The 19030-nt window shown below is 35.6% G+C and overlaps 1 protein-coding gene across 1 annotated transcript in view; it reads right to left on the bottom strand.

Annotated features, from left to right (window-relative positions):
* Window positions 1-64: 64 nt before the first annotated feature.
* Window positions 65-19030, bottom strand: part of FBXO11 (F-box protein 11) — a 30360-nt gene continuing 11394 nt past the window's right edge. The window contains exons 11-22 of the mRNA XM_044663300.1: window positions 8050-8267; window positions 7220-7305; window positions 6692-6786; window positions 5539-5661; window positions 5355-5440; window positions 4610-4686; window positions 4384-4527; window positions 2817-2927; window positions 2384-2491; window positions 1772-1880; window positions 1331-1429; window positions 65-1248 (exon numbers count right to left, since the gene is read on the bottom strand). Of these exons, the coding sequence (XP_044519235.1) occupies window positions 1119-1248; window positions 1331-1429; window positions 1772-1880; window positions 2384-2491; window positions 2817-2927; window positions 4384-4527; window positions 4610-4686; window positions 5355-5440; window positions 5539-5661; window positions 6692-6786; window positions 7220-7305; window positions 8050-8267 (1386 nt within the window). The 3' untranslated portion in view covers window positions 65-1118. The remainder of the gene's footprint in view (window positions 1249-1330; window positions 1430-1771; window positions 1881-2383; window positions 2492-2816; window positions 2928-4383; window positions 4528-4609; window positions 4687-5354; window positions 5441-5538; window positions 5662-6691; window positions 6787-7219; window positions 7306-8049; window positions 8268-19030) is intronic.

Raw genomic sequence — 19030 nt, forward strand, 5'->3', positions numbered from 1 at the left:
ACCCTTTTAATTCTTACCTACCCTCTACATAATGGTTATTGAATACTTCACAATATATTAAGTCTAGATGTTATGGTACATGCATATACTTTCAGGCTGTTTGATTACCCACTGTCACCAATACACATAAATGGGGGAGGGGGAAGCTATGAAACTGTATAGGGCTGTATATATACTTGTCTCAGCTTCATTAGAGCAGGAAATTGTTTTAATTTCCAGCAGTTATGTCTAGACTGTTCAAAAAAAAACTATGAACAGATTAAAAATACAGGACTGTTTTGAGGAGACTTTCTAAAGTGTACTTTAAAACATAGTAGCTTTACCTTTCACAAAATTAGTTACAAGAATACTTTGTTTTACAGTGCATCCCTTCCTAGGAAGTCTCATTAAAACACTCACTTTTTCTAGGGGGGGTGATTTGATTGCTGCTGGGACAGGGAAGGGAAGGAAAGGAAATAATAGTCTAACTTTCTTAAAGGATACCAGAAACATTGCTGGATATAATTTAAGATTAGTGTTTTCTCTTTCATAGAAAGAACGTACATACTGGGACATGAGTACAGTTACAGCAAGTCTAGGTGTGCTAACAAAATGGGACACATTCAAGTACAATTTTGCTTGAAATTAAAAACAAACTACATGAGATTAAAGCATTAAAATCATATCTCAATCTGAATACATGTTAAAAAAATCAAAAATGCAGAAGTGCTAGCTCACATTTTTTTTTTACCATATTACAAAAGCAATTGGTACCCATGTCCATAAAAGCAGCAACAATGCTGCCTGTCTACTGAATAGTACTACTGCAAAGTGGACTGCGTTCATTGCTAGTTGTAAAAACACCAGCTTTACAGAAGTTGGTATCTGTACAAAATTGCAGCTTATTTTCTTCACTTCTGTCCCTTCAAAAAGTCTTTACACAGTAATGCTAAAACACCCAGTTCTGTGATCCTGAGTCAATATATTGCCACTTTCTTTTTGGTAGGTTGAGCTTCATAGTGTCAACACCTTATATATCCATTTTACAGTCTCTTCCTGCAGAAATGGGCAAGTATCTTCCTCCAAAAGTTTTTAATAGTTTTAAGTTAGAATGGTAGAACTCTCCTTAGAGAAGGAATTCAATTGTGCTGCAACGTATTAGATTCTATAGGTGGAGCAGAGTCATATAGTGTATCTGTATCATGTGTAGGCTCGCCGGCTAACGTACAGGGGTTAGACAGTGTTCCAGCACCACAGTCACAGAAAAACCTAGAAAAGGACAAAAGCCTATTATTAGCCTATGAATAGAAATGTCCTAATTGAGTAATAATATAACAGTAGGCTTACGTACCTATCATGTCTAATAAATTCTACATCGTGTCCCTGATGGCACTTCTTAATGCAGTTCACACATATGGCATTACGATCTGTGGTGTTACAAGTATGGCATCTGAAAAATATTAAATACAAATTAAGTCATGGATTCAAAGAAATTCTGAATGGGCTTTTTATTTTCTAGAATTGCCTCACCTCCAATTTCTTGAGGGAATAGTGACATGAACTAGATTAGAGGGCCCAAACTGATGAAGCACAGGCCAGACCTATTAGGTCACTAACACTTGCAAGAAGAACATTTTCTCCAGTCCACTGGTGATGGTTGGAAGGGGGTGGTTTGAGACTAAAGGTAAATAATACCTCAGGGCCCTACAGAAGGATTGGAGTGGGGGGGAAGGGGGGGAGAGACCCAGTCTAGAAAACTCAAAAACCCGCAAAATTTGGAAATTAAATATACCTGTAGAAGTCATGCATGGGGTAGCTGGTATAGCTTGATATTTTATATAAGCATTGGCCTCTACTAACAGCCTTTTCTATGGCATCTTGGTTGTTCATTATTTTGTTATCTGCAATAAAAGGGGAAAAAAAAACTTCAAAAATTTTCACAGGTGAGTGAAACTCAAGATGAGTTTAATAAACAAGTTTTAAATTTCTACCAAGTCCCATTATATTGCCTTTTCCCTAGCAGTCTTACTCTAGAAATTACTGAATTTATATATACAGTATTTGAGTGCTGGTGATAAGCCAGTAGTCTATCAGCCTACTTAATAAACTTGGGAATGCCCATCACTACTGGTGGTAGTGGTGGCAAATAGTTGAAGGATGCTGAATATTTTGGCTACAACAATACTCAAAAGGTCATTTACTGTGCTGTGTAGGGATTGCAATCTGTTGAACAGGGTACTCCAATAAATTCACAAGTGTCTGAAGTAAAAAACTAAATTCTTCCAAAAGGGGGAAAAAAAACCTTGTGTTTATAAAACACTTTTTATAAATAAGCTTTGAGTTTTGAAACTAAAAATAAACTCTTAGATTTTTGTGACTGCAAAACAGACTGAATCCAACGTACCTTTCATTGTTACATTAACACCAGATGCTAGAAATAAGCCTCCAAACCGGTTATTAAAAATTTGATTGCCTTCTAGTGTTGCAGTTGCATGATTTGTAATTTCAATACCTGAAGAGAAGTTAAAGTGCTTGTTTACAACAGGAGTTGAATCAGCTTGTTCACTTTAAATATCACAGTGCTTCATATAAAATATCACATGGCATAGAAATTCAAAAGTCGGTGCTATCTGCTGAACAGATAGAATAAAATGCATCTACTTAGGTGAAACAAAAAGTGGTAATGGCAAAATTTGAGCAAATCAAATAAACGGTGAGGGAGAAGTGGTCAATTCTTCATGCTTAATGCTCGTTAGTTCAATGTGGTATGGACCACGTCTAAATTAAGGGTTAAGGACTAAGCTACACATATGACCTCACAGTTTATGACTACAAACCTGCAGCAAATCCATCAAATATTCTATTTTTCCTTAAGACGGGATGACTATTCGTGCTGATTAACACACCAGCTTGAGCATTTCTGAAAATATCATTTTCTTCAAGGAGACCTATAATAAAATGCCCAGATATTTGTTAATAAAAACTTGCACACATAATTAAGTATAAAAACCTTAGGAAAGTCTAAAATGAGAAAGATGGGCAACCCCAAGTGAAACGTTCATTCTCAAGATACTCAAGGAATCTTCTTTCCAGATATGGGAAGTGTGACAGACATTGCAAGGGGCAAGATGACATGGAAAGTTGCAATTTTTGTCTTGATAACTGCTTAGGTTTGAAAGCATAGGATCAAAACAGAACTAGAAGGGGTCATTTCGCACAATCCTTTGTTTGACAACATGTGCAAAGGGCCTGCACTGAGATGAGCTCAGCTCTATGTCCTCAAATGCTAGTCTAGCTAAAGAAGTTTCATTAACTGAATTACCAGAGCGTGATATAGTAGAACGCTAGCCATGCCAAGGGGGGCCTTAATGCTACGTGCAACTAACTTTCTTAGGCCATGCCAAGATTTAAGTTATAAAGAAACTGGTTCTGTATTAATAAAAGACAGTTACTAATAAAGCTAGTAATTTCCTACAATGATGCAAAGGCAAATAAATGAGATAGGGGGTGGACCCACAACTGTGTGACAAAAAACTGGCTAGCCTGCCTTATTACTGGAAGGATTTGAGTAATGGTCTCATTAGCACCCTACTCTAAACACTGACAAATGGATGCAGAAGCAATATCTAAAAGTAAAAAAATGTAGACCAGCTAAAATTAGATTTTTAATAATTTATTAAATTTTACCAAGCCCTCAATGAGGACCAAATTTTAATATACAAAGCAGTCATGAAGTTTGGAGTTCAAATTTCGCTGCTGTGAAATATTGTAAACTTTTTAGCAGATAAAGTGGTAGGCTACAAGGAAAAATTTTCAGAAGTGCCTTTAATATATAAAATCCTGGAACCAAATGTTTCCACTGAATTGTTTCATGACTGATAACACGACAATCTTATTTCAGTAATCCTTTATTAAGCGCCTATAGGTTAGACACAGGATACAGAAAAACCCATCTTTGCCCTCAACAAGCTTACATTTTATTAGGAGGAAATACATAGATACAGAAAAGCACAACGTGTTGGGGAGGAGGGGTTCTCCAGGGAGAAATTATGTGTGAAATGGTACTTAAGCTGAAATTCTGAGGCAGAGACAAAGCGCTGTATGCTAGGAAGAGCAGGCAGGGCAGTTAGGTGAGAATGCCAAGGGCAGTGACAATATGGAGGAATACCAGAACCAAACTGAAAGGGCTTTAAAAAGCTATATACAGGAGTCTGTGGGAGGAGTGAGCTTTGTAAGAATCAAGTGATATATGGAGGAGAGACTAGAAAAGGGAGATCAGTTAGTAGGCTATTGCTGAAAAGGCCTAAAACTAGGTATCCCTCTCCACAAAAATACCTCTTAACAGACAATACTGTTGATTTGGATAAATATAAAAGGATAATGAATGTTTCAAATGAAGAATACCTCGGCCTCCATTAAATATACAGATGCCACCATCTCTTCCATCATGGATTTTATTTCTTCTTAGTGTAGGATTACTGTCTGTCTTAATCCAAACACCAGCCATTGCATTATCAAAAATTTCATTGTCTTCTATACAGCCTAGACCTAGAGAAACAAACATGGAAATTATGCTACTGGGGCAGTGTTAAAAATATTAACCCCAAGAAAAATAAATGACTAAACCTACCAGAATTATAAACTAGAATTCCACCATTCTGGCCTCCCCAGATCTTGTTGCGCCTAATTTTAGGGTTGCTTCCAGTTCTATGGATAAAATAGGAAAACAACATGTGTTCTTTAGTTTTTATTATTTTAGATATGAAATTAACTTTTTAGAACAGAGTTGGTGACAAAATTTCTAGTTAACCAGTCACATTTTAATGTAATTTACAACATAAAAATAAATCAAAATCTAAGACGTCTCATGTCAATCTTTAGTTCTTGTACCACCTTTAGCACATTGCATAGCAGATTCATGGGAGTTCTGAGTTATTGGTAGAAGGAAATTTTGTGAGCATTTTAGACACTGTGTACACCCACCCCACTCCCTACCCCTCTGGAGAGAAAGGGAGGGGAGTGGCCCTGGCACCCTGCTTAGGGGAGGGAGGAATAAGTGCGTCCACTGGTCTATTGGGCAGAGTATAGGGGTTGGGGGGGGGGGGAAACGGAACAGCTTCAAGGAGATGTTGTAATGGTTCATGTGCCCACTGAGGTTTCTGTGTGCCACTTCTGGCATGTGTGCTAAAGGTTTGCCAGCTTGGGCATAAACTATGTACTCCAAGTAAAAAAGAAGACAACTATATTTTTTCAGAAATTTTAATTCTTAGAGAAGAGAATTTCGGTATTATAGAATATGTAATTTCTTTTACTTCCACTTTCCCGAAAATGGAACAAAGCAAAAAACAAAAAGAAAAAAATTATACAGTTTTTACCTTATTTGAACTCCCGAGTACATATGATTATAGATGTCATTGTCTTCTAGTACTCCATGTCCATTGTCATAAAAGTAAACACCAACCTAAAATTAGAGAGGCAGATGTTATGTCAAAGAAACAGAAAAATGCTTCAACAAAAATATTTTCCATCCAACATACCGAAGGGGAAAAAAAATCCCACCTGCTTGCCACTGTGTATTCTGTTTCTCCTCAATACCGGAGTACTTCCTGTTGTTACCCAAACTCCAGCCAGAGTATTACTGTAAACTTCATTTTCTTCTATCACACCTTGTCCTTTTTCATGCTAAATAAAAGTCATTATTTACATTAAATCCCATTCATAAATACTTATTTAGGAGACTTTAAAAATTGACATGATTTTTGTGTTGGTAGGGAGACAAAGACTACACTATTCATTACTGTTTTTGTATCATCTACCTGATTTCAAAATACCAATGACACTACTGTTTCCTAAGCCTTTGTCTCAGCAATGGAACTTCTACCTTGTGTTAAATCAACACATTATTTTTACAAAATATTTATGTATTGTAAAATCTTCAGTTATGATAGACTTTTCATTCTTTGTCTACTGTATTATAAGCTACTTGAAGGAAGATGTCGTTGTCTTAATTTCTTTCTTTCTTTTTTTTAAACCCTTACCTTCCATAAGGCAGAAGAATGGTATGGACTATGCAATGGGGGTTAAGTGACTTGCTCAGGGACACATAATTAGGAAGTGTCTGGGGTCAAATTTGAACCCAGAACCTCCCATCTCTAGGCCTGGTTCTCAATCCTCTGAGCTACCCAGGTGCCCCCATGTCTTAAATCATTTCTGACTAAGCTCTTCAAAAACATTAAGCACTTCATAGTTAAGTTGGTAGATGACTTTAGTCAAACAGTTATAAAGAGGTGCCAAAGAACCTTAATAAAGGCCAAATATTTGTTGATTAGTTTTGTAAAAGTTAGATTTAGTGTTTGTGGGGGGAAAAACAAAGGCAAATCACATAAAAAGTGATTGTGGCAGAATTCTAGAACAAGAAAGTATCCTGGCTTATCTCAGACTTTGACATCTGTAACTGTTTGTTCAATAACAAGCTCACTGAAGACTTATTAGATAGACATATTAAGTACAGAATAAATTTCATTAGAACACTTGTTTCCCTAAAGTTAAAAAGAGGAAATACTTTAATTAAATTGTAAAGTATCTACTATAAGGATTTTAAAGCTGAAATGGACAACCTTCCTTGCGCTTGGAGAACCTACAATCAAATATTAAAAGAACAATACAATTTTACTTTCATATTTAGTTTATAGAATTAGGTCTAGTAACTTACCACATAAATCCCACCATGCTGACCATCATGGATTTTGTTATGTCGAACAATGGGACAACTATTTGTTCTGATCTGAATTCCTGCTAATGCATTACCTGTTGGAAAATGTTATGATGCTAAAAAATCTGGAACATGATATAAAGGAACTATAAAATAATCTTTCTGTTGTATTTTGCATTAGTTACATTATTACTAGAAAACAACTTTAAGAGAAAAATCCCCAAAATAATTAGGGTCAAAGTATAAGAGCTTTACAAAACCAAGCTCAATCAAATTGGAGCTGTACTGTAGAATGGAAAGTGGAGGGACAAAAGTTTAACATAAAATGAAGTTCTCTCCATACAAAACAAAAAATAGTCAAACTGTAGCATAAAACACCCAACTTACATATTTAAAATAAGAATTTCCTGATGAAAACAACAGAATAGATTGTCAAGGAAAATCTTGGAATTTTTTTAAATAGTATCTTTAAAAATTTCCTGCCCTACTGCCATCCTGATTCCATGAAACAAAACACAAACAGCTTACCATAAATGTCATTTCCTTCAATAAGGCCTCTTCCATCACCAAAGATATAAACTCCTCCTTGATTTCCATTAAATATTGAATTCCCCCTATAATAAAAATAAATGCATATATAAATTCACATGCATGTAGTTTATTTGTTAATCTTTTCCCCTAGTCAAGTGACTATGGAAAAGTCCTTTTTTATTTTTCTTTAAAAATATAGTAAAAATGGAATACTAACTTGACAGACGATTGCTAATAATGTTAAGAGTAAATTATTATAAGGTAAAATGGAAAGTCTGCTTAGACAAATATTTTAAGGATAATCTATGGTTTCTGATCTGATAACTTTCATGTACACATGAATAAGACTTGTGATATTCCTATTTTCTTCTTGTGGCCAAAGAGGGCAGCACAAAACATGAAACACAAAGTAACAGACATGCAAAATTGGGCTGCAGCCAGCTTCATCACTGCCCTCAAGAGATTTTTCAGAGCTGATATACTAAATTAGGAACTGAAAATTATAGGCTAGTGAAAAATTTCCTAAAAGAAAAGTTGCTTATCTGGAAACATCATGACTTGGAACATTTACAAAAGTTTTGTGTGTGTACATGTGCACACAAACACACAAAATTCAGATATGGTTAGTGTTATACACACATGGTTTTAGACCTAGAATTTTTGTCACTACATAAGTTATGCAAAATATAACTTATCCTGCTATGTTAGAATATGAACATATCCTGACTTTCCATTAACAAAATGCCAGTGATATACCAAATACCAAAGCTTTTCCTAAATTCATTTCCAACTCACTAATATAGGCATATAGATATTAATAAAAATACCTTATTGTTGGGTCACTATTTGAGGTAATCCATACACCCGCAAAATTATTTGCATAGATTTTATTCTCTATGAATTGTCCTCTTCCTTTTTCATGGACGTAAATGCCTCCAGTTTGACCATGGTGGATTTCACATCGAACTACGGTAGGGTTAGCATAAGCTTTTACCTCAAAGCCTGCTATCCTGTTCCTGTGTATATTACAGCTTTCAAAGTAACCCTGCAAATATAGAAATTAATTACTTATATAAAAGTTATTTTCTAAAATGAATGGAGCTGTTTACACATTCTAAGTCCTCTTTTGAAAACTCACAACTCCAAATTAAGTCCATTCAGTTACTAACAAATCAAGACCAAGACCATTCATATATAAACAATAGCTGGCAGTAGAGTGGCCTGGGGGCCCAAAGTTGCTCCTTGCTATTACCTGGTGGTACCAAAGCAAGATCAAAGTAGTGTAGGGGAAGCAGATGGGAGTGTGGTTCCTTAAAGGTAGGGACCCAGCATGGCATAATGGACAGAAAGCCAACCCTCCAGGTAGGAAGACCTAGGTTCCAATCCCATGTGTGACACGTACTGGCTTGTAACGATATAACTGATATTTACATGGCGCTTTTAGTTTTTACAAATATTGTCTCTCTTGGATCTTCATAGTAATCCTGTACAATAAAGTGCTATTTTTGTCCAAACTTTATAGGTGAGGAAATGGAGTCTCAGAGAAATTAAGTGATTTCGCTTGTCAAAAAGATAGTAAATAGCTGAAGAAGGATTTGAATGAAGCCCATATCTTTCTGATTGCAAGTCCACCACCTCTCAGTGCCTCAGACAATTCTTTAAAAATATAAGTTGTTTACCCAAGTGCAGCAATGTTAGGAATTACTTTACCAGGAGTTGCTTTATACCTATGAAATCAAAGGCCATCCCACTCTCCCCCTCAAAAACAACAACCTTGCTCTTAGCAGCTTGCTTGTGCACATAATAAATATTTGTGGGATGAGAGGCTAAGTTCTGTTTGAAAAGTAAATTCTCACCTTTTGTTCATTTATAACCCTTCCCCTCCTAAAGAAGCTATCAATAAAAAGAGGGAAGGAAAAGTTCAGCAAAATTATCCAACACATTGAAAAAGTATGAAATTATATGAAGTATTCCACATCTGTAAAGAAGTGGGTGAGGAATGCAGAGGAGAAATACTAAAGAGTAAATTCTAAAGCCATTCCTCTCCACCACAGCCACTGGAGGGAGTATCACTGTCAAACTCCAAATCTTAGGGCTCTTGGGGAAAAAAAAATACCCAGAACAAGCTAAATCTGGTTAGCCTATGCAACACTGGCAAATTTTATTTTTGTTTCTTATATCCACAGATATGATGATCAGCATTTATGTGTGCTTTTTGTCATTCTTGACAGGGCTAAAAAAAAGATGGGGCCCACACTGGAGAAAAAGCACAGGCTCAAACCTACACCATATGTGCTTCTCATTGCAGCTAGTAGTAACAAGTTGAGAAACCCCTTAAGAACCTGTATGCTTCTAGAAGAGATGGAATTTTCTTACACAGTGGCTTAGGAAAGGAAGGGGGATAAAAAAAAACCCAGGCACAAGCAATATAGAGGATTTTATCATGTGGAAGATATTCTTTACTCTGATTTCTTATATAAGCTGTTCAGTATTCCAACAATCATTCATTACATCGTGATCAGTGCCTAGCACAAAGCCTTAAAAATAGTAGGTATATAATAAATAATGGCTTAATTTGTACACCTGAACTAAGTCCCTTCTCCATAAATCACCATTAGTGTCTTAGCCTCATATTTTTCAGTACATAAGAGAGGGGACACCTCCTTCAATTCCACTTCAGGGGGACTGTTTTTGCTACTCCAAATTGGAATGCTGTAGGTAAAAATGTTTCTATGCTAAAATTCTTAGAGTTAGTGAAAGACAGTAAAAGGCTCTCTCCTTTTTCTCAATCCCTGCCAGTCTCTTTCTTCCAATTATACATTTAAAAAAAACAAATGGACTCACTGACAAAGTAATCCATGTGCAATGGTAAATTTTTAAGTACAAAAATCAGAGATTAGCATACTGTGCTGCATTTCATATATTAGAAAGCTAATCTCAGAATCAGAAACACTAGGATTTTAAGTCTTGCTTGTGACTATTGGCTGTGCTATCCTAGAGAGGTCATTTTGCAGGTAGGTGGCTCAGTGGAATGGATAGCCAGGCCCAGAGACAGGAAGTCCTGGGTTCAAATCTGGCCTCACATACTTCCTAGCTGTGTGACCCTGGGCAAGTCACTTAAACCCCATTGCCTAGTCCTTACCACTCTTCTGCCTTACAACTAATACTCAGTATTGATTCTAAGACAGAAGGTGAGGGTTTAAAAAAAAAAAAAGTCTTTGAGATGTATACAGATTATTCTCAAAGTTTTTATAGAAATAGGAAAGCAAGCATTTAGGTTAATGGAATTTTAGTGGTTGGCTTAATTTGGGTGATAATGAGGTCCATTTCTTTCCCACCCCTCAAATGGTTCAATAAATCTCTCAATGCCCACTAGATTTCATCATCTCTAGCAAGGTAGCCTGCCAAGAGCCCCTGAGAGAAATAGGGTCTTTATCAGGGATCCATCAAAATCGATGCAGATGGCAGGGCCCTGTTTTGAATTCTGTGGCCTGAAAATCAAGCCACAGGATGAATGGAAAACCCAGTCAGACCCCTCTGTGTGACTCTCTTCTGACCAATACTTTTTATTATTGAAATTATTATAATCTGACAGGAGAAGCTGCTTTTTTCTCTGCCTCAGAAATTTGAAGGACACAGCATGATAAATCAAAACAATATACTCTCATTTTTTTTTAGATTCCCACACTAAACTCAACCCCAGGAACTTAAACATGCCCACACTTTAATCCACTTTTGAAATATGTTGAAGGTTCTTTTATTAAAATAAAACCTAGATAACATAAAGTCTTGGTAGCCTTAAAGACTGTTTAGACTAGGTATATGTAGAAATATGTTTTGTGTGCCAAATTTTATGCAACTAGGTATAACCTTGAGTTCTTCTATGTTTTATTTTGAAATGTAAATTTTCCCAGCATATGTGTGACTGCAAGAGAAAAGTATAAAAAATAAAGATTCACAGGAAGTTCTCAGAACAGCTTCCAGAAATCCACTGTGTCTCTGACTCTTTTCTTTCTCACCTAAACCGTACACCTTCCCAGACCCCCTGGAGCTGCTAGTTGGCTTCCAGCAGTAGACTTGTTACTAATTTTATGTTTGTCTTCTTTGGTGAGATTTCTATGTTATCATGTAGCATATCATGGACTATCATGGTAAGAGTCTTAATGTAGTGGTTCCACTGTCAATGATGGAAAAGTTTATTAGAGAATTTCTGAACAATAGTTTCTACTTTCCTTATGCATACTGCCTTTCCATGAACTCCCTTAGGAATTAACCAACTGGCTAAGCAGATCTGAGAATGGGGTTTAGATTTCTAGACCATGGCTTAAAATAACAAAATGGCAGGCTCCTGATCAGGATACTCTAACCATTATACCAAAGACCTAGGAATAGATTTGGCTTAGCTAAGTTTTACTAAACTTTCTATAAACTTGTTTTTAATCTTTGTTGTTGCTTGCTGTCTTATGAGATGATACCACTCATAATCTTCTATTGTCTTCTTAAATAATATTTAACGAATCAGTTTTTATTTAAAACCTAAATATTTCGCAGGGCTGTCAAATCTCTTTGGCAAAAAGATCAATCAAGTTATTTAGTGGCAGAAGCAGTTTCTTGGCTCTTGTTCTTCTTTTTTTGATAACTGATTTACATACATGTTAAATTTCCTTAGGAAAACTGTATTGGCCTTTTTTCAGTGTTCAATTTTCTATTTAAACTTTTTATTTTTAATAGCATTACTGAAGTATTTGTAGAACTGTCCAACTTTTTAATTCTTTGTAAAAGCATATATATGCCCATGCTACAATTATTTTAATGGTAGTGCTTTTCCAAATGCTTATTATAAGCATCATAATTTAAGAAGACTAAGAGTCCCATGAAATGTTCTTGATGCCTTTGAATGCAGGATAAAAACATCAAAACACACCACAAAAATTCTACCAACTTTTTTATTTCTCCAAAGGAGAACTTGTGAATTATTTTTTATTATTTAATAGGAACTTCCTTATGATTTATTTATTGAAAGAATATAAAGATTAATATGATTCACTTCTTTTAGAAGCACATCCACTTGTTGGTCACTGAACCAGATTCTCATACTTAAAGAGTACCAACAGCTAAGTTATAGAGAAGTTAAAAACTGTGTGATCCCTATTACTCTCCGTCTTCCTTTCTGGAATAGTCGTTATCACTGTAGAAGTCTATACAGGTCCATGGGTAATTTTATATTTTTGTTTCACAGCCTGCCAGTGCCAAAGAATTTATAATCAAGTGGATAGTTTACTGGCAATAAGCTTTTTCTGTAACTAACTAGACTTGATCTGGGACCACAATATGATGCTGAGACATGCTGGTTTTTTGGTTTGTTTGTTTTTTTAACTCTTATTTTCTGTCTTAGTAATAACTCTAAGATAGAAAGGCAAGGGTGAGACAAACAGGGGTAAGTGACTTGTCCAGGATTAACACAGCTAGAAAGTGTCTGAAACCAGATCTGAATGCAGGTTCTCCTGATTCAGGCCTGGCTTTCTATCCACTGAGCCCCATAGTTGCTACAACATACTATTTTTGCATTATGTTTCTACATAGAAACTGCCAGAGTTTACGCGTGGCATGACCTTTAAGAGTAAAGGATTATGTCATAACTAGGATGAGACACCAGAGTAGAACTAGGTGGAGAAACACGCAATGATTAAATCCACGGGTTGTCTAACTATCTCTGTATATCATCATCTATGCATTTTTCATCTCTTTTGCTCTTTCTCACGTAAGGATTGAGAGGCAGCTCTGGACTAGAAGACTCGGGAAGACCCAATTTCAAGTCAGGCCTTTCAGTTCCCCGAGCAATTCTGTAAGACCCTCAGAGTAGGTACTAAGCCACATTTATTGAAAAGAATTTTTTCACCGGGAGTTAGTTCCCTATACTAAAGAAATCACAGGTGTGGTCTGAGAACAAAAGATGGCTGTTTAGAGTAGTCTCTTTCAAAGTATTATGGACTTTTCTGAGTACTTTTTATAATGTGGTGGGGCTCAATTCAAGTAAATGATGTATTTAGATAATACGCCTAGGAAATGTTGGAGGGGTTGTGGCAAAATTGTATTGCTAATGGAGTTGTGAACTGGTCCAACCATTCTGGAGAGCAATTTGAAAACTATGCCCAAGGGGCTATAAAATAGTGCAAACCTTTTGATCCAGTAATACCACTACTAGGTTTGTATCCCAGAGATTTAAAATGGGAAAGGACCTGTTTATACAAAAATATTTAAAGTTGCTCCTTTTGTGGTGGCAAAGAATTGAAAACTAAAGGAATATCCCTTAATTGGGGAATGGCTGAACAAATTGTGGTACATGTTGGTAATGAAATACTATTGTTACTATAAGGAATGATGAACATGATGATTTCTGAAATAGCTGGAAAAACCTACATAAACTGATGCAGGGTGAAATAAGCAGAACCAGGAAAACACTGTAATATTATGGAACCACCAAATGTGACAGACTTTGCTACTAACAGCGATACAATGATCCAGGACAATTCTGAGGGACTTAAGAAAAAGAATGCTATCTACCTCCAGAGAAAGAACCATGGGAGGAGAAATGCAGATGAAAACATGATTTATCACTTATTGTGTATATGCTTTGAGATTTGGGTTTTATAAGATTATTCACTTACAAAAATGGATAATATGGAAATGTTTTGTATGATAATACATGTCAAACCCAGAGAGAATTGCTTGCCAGCTCTGGAAAGGAGAAGGGAAAAAAGGGGGGAGACAATTTGGATAATATAACTTATGTGGAAATTTGTTATTAAAATAAAAATAATTTAAATTAAAATATAAACACTCCTAGGGGGAGGTAGGTGGCACAATGGAAAAAGCGCCAAGTATGGAGTCAGGAAAACTCTTCCTGAGTTCAATCTGGCCTTAGACACTTACTAGCTGTATAACTTTGAGCAAATGAACCATTTAACCTTGCTTGCCTCAGTTTCCTCACTGGTAAAATAAACTGGCGGAGGAAATGGCGAACCATTCTAGTATCTTCATGAAGAAAAACTCAAATACGGTCATGAAGAGTCAGACATAACTAAAACAACTGAAAAACAGCAACAAAATACTAACTGCATATGATGGCATTAACAAGGAAGTCTCATTTGGATCTCATCTATGGCATCTTTCATGATACTGACAACCACTTTTGGTAATCAAATGTCTTCATTAATAACCTTATTTAATGTTATAGTCAAACGATTGTTGAACATGTCTCTGCAACTGCATCTGTCATTCAGTCTTCTCCATGGTTTTGATACACTTTTAACTGAAGAGAGCTTTTAAAACTATATTTTGTTGTATCAAGTCAATGACTTTCTTGAAATCTATAAATATCTGGGGATCCAGATTTTGTATACTACTCTCAGTTGTGTGCTCATCAAGATGTAGTCTGTTTTAATAGCTTTCCTGTTCCTTGCTCATATTTTGAATTGATGTCCTAAATATATGCAAAACCCATCTTCAAAAGTTTATTACAGATCAAAAAGTAAATGTGTAGTTTCTCATCTATGTTGACTTCAAATTTAGATGTTGAGATTTTCTTCCCCCACCCATTAAGCCCCCTAATTTTGCTCTCTACAGTTGTGTAGCATTAATCTCAATCTTCTTCCACATTATGGGCCCTTTAACTATTTAAAGACATAATATATATCCTAAGATTTATCTTCTTCAGGATAAATATCTATAATCCTTTCTTATGGTATGAGTTTGTCATGGCAGAACCAGATCTAAAACTTATTTCATTAGAAATTTCTTGATTTCAGTTCAGTGTATTTTCTATCATACTATATTTATACTGTATTATAAAACAATACAACCAAATGCTATCAAAATTTGAAGAAGAAAAAGCTATATTAGAGAAGGTTGCACTGGAAAAAAATAGATACTTTACTTAGCTTCTGAAGAAAACTCAGATGGAGAAAAAGGAGAGGAAAGGCATAGGAAAGATTTAAATGGGTCTGAGGAATTGAAAAGCACTCAATCCTGTCTGAAGAAGACAGATGTTTGCTGGCCATAAGAAGAAATAAAGTTGGATAGGTTAGGGTCAGACCATGACAGGCTGTAGCATTTACATATTCTCTGAAAGGTATTAGGATACCTTTGTACATCGTGGATTCTTAAAAAAAAAATAATAGGTTAGAGAACAAGCATTTATTAAGTACCTACTATGTGTCAGCCACTCTGTTACACACTTTGCAAATATCTCTTTTGATCCTCACAACAAACCTGGGAAGGGGCAATTATTATGTTCATTTTATAGCTGAGGAAATGGAAGCAGACAGTAGTTAAGTGAGTTAACTATCTGACGCTGAATTTGAGTCAGGTCTTCCTAACTCCAGACCTGGTATTCTATTCACTTTGCTATCTAGCTGTCTCTAAAGGATAATATCATGGTATTATGAAATGAGCACTGGCTCCAAAGTCAAATGCCACTTGCCATGAGCACTCCCTGCCTGTTGTGGGTGACTTCCAAGTCCCAATCTCCTTGGGTTTCCTTAACTATATATATGATAAGGGGATTGGATTAGTTGGCCTCTGAAGTCCCTTCATCTAAATCTATGATAAAGATGAAATTGGTACCAGTTTTAGGAAGAACAAACAGGGTTTTGGGAAGAAGTTAAAGGGACTAAAAGGGAGAGTGTCACTGCAGCCAGAGACTAGTTATGAGATTATTATAGCAATTCAGGAATAAGACATGGCTGGAATGCTTACAGAGCTCACATTTTGAAGCAACAAGGGTGTTTGATTAGATGGGGACAAGGAAAGAGGAGGCATAAAAGATGGGTTTTGTTGTTGTCTTGTTTCAGTTATGTTTCCTCAGGACTCCATTTTGGGGTTTTCTTGGCAAAGATAATGGAGTGGTTCACCGTTTCTTTCTCCAGCTCATTTTATAGATGACAAACTAAGGCAAATAGGGTTAAGTGATTTGCCCAGGTCACATAACTAGTAAGCATCTGAAGATGATTCTTCCTAGCCCAGTGCTCTATTCACTTCATCATCTAGCTGCCCTAAAGAAACAAAGTTCATACCTAAGTATTTAAAAAAATAAAATGCCAATTCACTCTAAGGAATTCACTCAAACTACAAAATCCATGAGTTTTGTGCCATAATCTATGCCTAAAACTACCCATACTGCACCTCAATTAATTACTTTAAAATATTATATCTAAAGTGATCAATACTTTACAACAAGCTCAACATTTTGGTATGCTAATAGAACCTAATGGAAATAGTAGCCATTTGCTAAAAACTCATTTTCCTGGGAAAGCTATCATTTGTTGACCAGTGTTAGTCGAAAGTTGAACAGTATGTAGAACATGCTATTTTCTCATCTAAAGTACAGTTTTTCTTGGTCTAAAAGACTGAAATTTTAAAAAGTGGGAAACTGTTGAACACTTTGTAAAACTGCTAAAACACTATGGATTGCCACAAAAGGCAGGATATATTACCATTCCTAGTTCTATAGTCTATTGTTTACATTTAAGATCAACTTCCATGTTATTTTCTATTTTAAATCAAGGAGGATAGCATTATTATTAAATAATATTTTATTAGACATTTTCCCTTCCAATTTGATTTTTAAATAATTACTGCATGCTTAAATTATTATTTTGTTATATCTAGGGGCTAAAGGAAAATCATCTCTGATTAATCAAAATTTCCACACAGCAGATTTGTTGGAAAACTCTTCTTTTGGCAAGCAAGGGCTATATCCATAATGCAAAATGGAATGATACACAGAAGACAGCTTGGTTGGCTTAGTGGATTGGAGGGAGATGGGAGGTCCCATATTCAAATCCGACCTCAAACACTCCCTAGCTCTGTGACCCTGGGCAAGTCACTTAACCCCCACTGCCTAGCCTTTACTGCTCTTCTACTTTGGAACCAATACACAAAATATTGATTCTAAGATGGAAGGCTAAAGTTTTTTTTTTAAAAAGGGAAATGATACAGGTTTATAAAAATTATGCACTGAAAAATTCTGACTCAATTTTTAAGATTCATTCCTCATCCCTCTCTCAATACAAAAACGTTTTAAAAACATAAAGTGCTAACTGCTTTAATCAATCTATCCTATAGGATATTCTGTTATTCAAACATTGACTAAATTAGCAGTTTCTGACAAAAAAATTTCAATTTGTCAAGAGTCTCCTCCATTTAAAAAATGAGAATTTGTCAACTTCTTAATAGAAGCAGCTCTGAAATTCAGCCATGTATACCAATTCAAATAATGGGAAACTTCCAAGCTAAGGAAAAAGAAGTTAAATACCCCAACAATGGCTAAAATACAAAAAGGTCTACTGAGGGGCTATAACAGATTTAAACTAAAATGCCCAAATGAATCTTTTACAACTATTCTAAAGAGTGCAGGAACTCAAAGCAAAAGGCTCACAAGAATAACATATATGTAAATATAAGAAAAATTTGTATTTTGTTCAAAGTTTAAAAAAAGTCATGAAAAGAGGAAAGAGGAGAAGATATAATTTCAAAATACAAAACAAGAAATATATGTATTTTTAAGAGGAAAGCAATAAGCCCAATTATTTTGAATATTTTTTCATTTGTGTTCTATGGCTCTATATAAAAACAAAGCCATTAAAAAAAATTTCCTCATTGAAGCTATCTCACTAATCACAAACCACTAGGACTAAAAAAAAGGAACAATGAAAAGACAATCAGTTAAAAAAAGCATTTGCTATAAGAGAACTGTTCTTTCAAAGATTTTAAAAGATTGCACCATAATACTTTAATTCATTTCTTCCTTGTCACAATATTATATAGCAAAAACATTTCAATCTAATGAAAACTAAGATTTTTTTAATGCTACAGAACTGTGTGCTCATAAAAAAACGGGATGGTGAACTTATAATGAAGGACTATTTCTATACTCACTATATATCAATCATTTCGTATAGGTCATACTGGCACTGAAAAATAGCTGGCTTAGAAAGAACACTAAACAACTAAGAGCCATCACACCAGGTCTGGCTGATAGTGGATGGGAGACTGCTTGGGGATTGGAGGCTGAAAGAGAGGCAGAACAATCCAATGACAGAGAGAGCCAACCTTGGAGTCAAAGTAGAGTTTTGCCTATAATACACATGGACTGGGTGATCCGCTAAGTCACAACTTTTCATTGTCCCTAAGAAGTCTCTCATCTGGAGTTCCCTTTGATAATGAAACCACAAGTTTAGGGGGAAAAAAACAAAAAGCAACAATACTATATGTGTTTGTAGCAAGCTTTTAATTCACCAAACATTAATTAAGTCCCTCTGATGTGAACCAATTAGCCAATTTCCTTTTTTAAAAAAACCCTTACCTTCTGCTTTAGAATCAATACTAAGTTTTGGTTCCAAGAAAGAAGAGCGGTTAATTGGCATTAAGTGACTTGCCCAGGGTCACACAGCTAGAAAGTGTCTGAGCCAGATATGAACCAAGGGCCTCCTGGCTTCCTAGCTGCTGAGGCACGTAGCCATCCACTAATTTTCTTTTAATTCCACCCATCCTATCCTGGGCTCTGAATAAGTTATAAGACTATCATAACGAATGGGAAGTAATTATTGCCCAAAGAATAATTATTTACCTGATACTTTCTATTCCCTGATACTTACTTACTCCTCCATCCCCTCCCCACCCCCTGCCTAGCACCCCTTTGTCTGATAGGACAATATTGAAATCTTGCAAATACCTGTACCTTTTATAAAAGCTTACTCTTTTGGAGGAATGTCTACTTGAATGGTAGTGGGAAAATAAAATCTCTTT

Source organism: Gracilinanus agilis, chromosome 2 (assembly GCF_016433145.1).
Source record: "Gracilinanus agilis isolate LMUSP501 chromosome 2, AgileGrace, whole genome shotgun sequence".
Lineage (NCBI taxonomy): Eukaryota > Metazoa > Chordata > Mammalia > Didelphimorphia > Didelphidae > Gracilinanus > Gracilinanus agilis.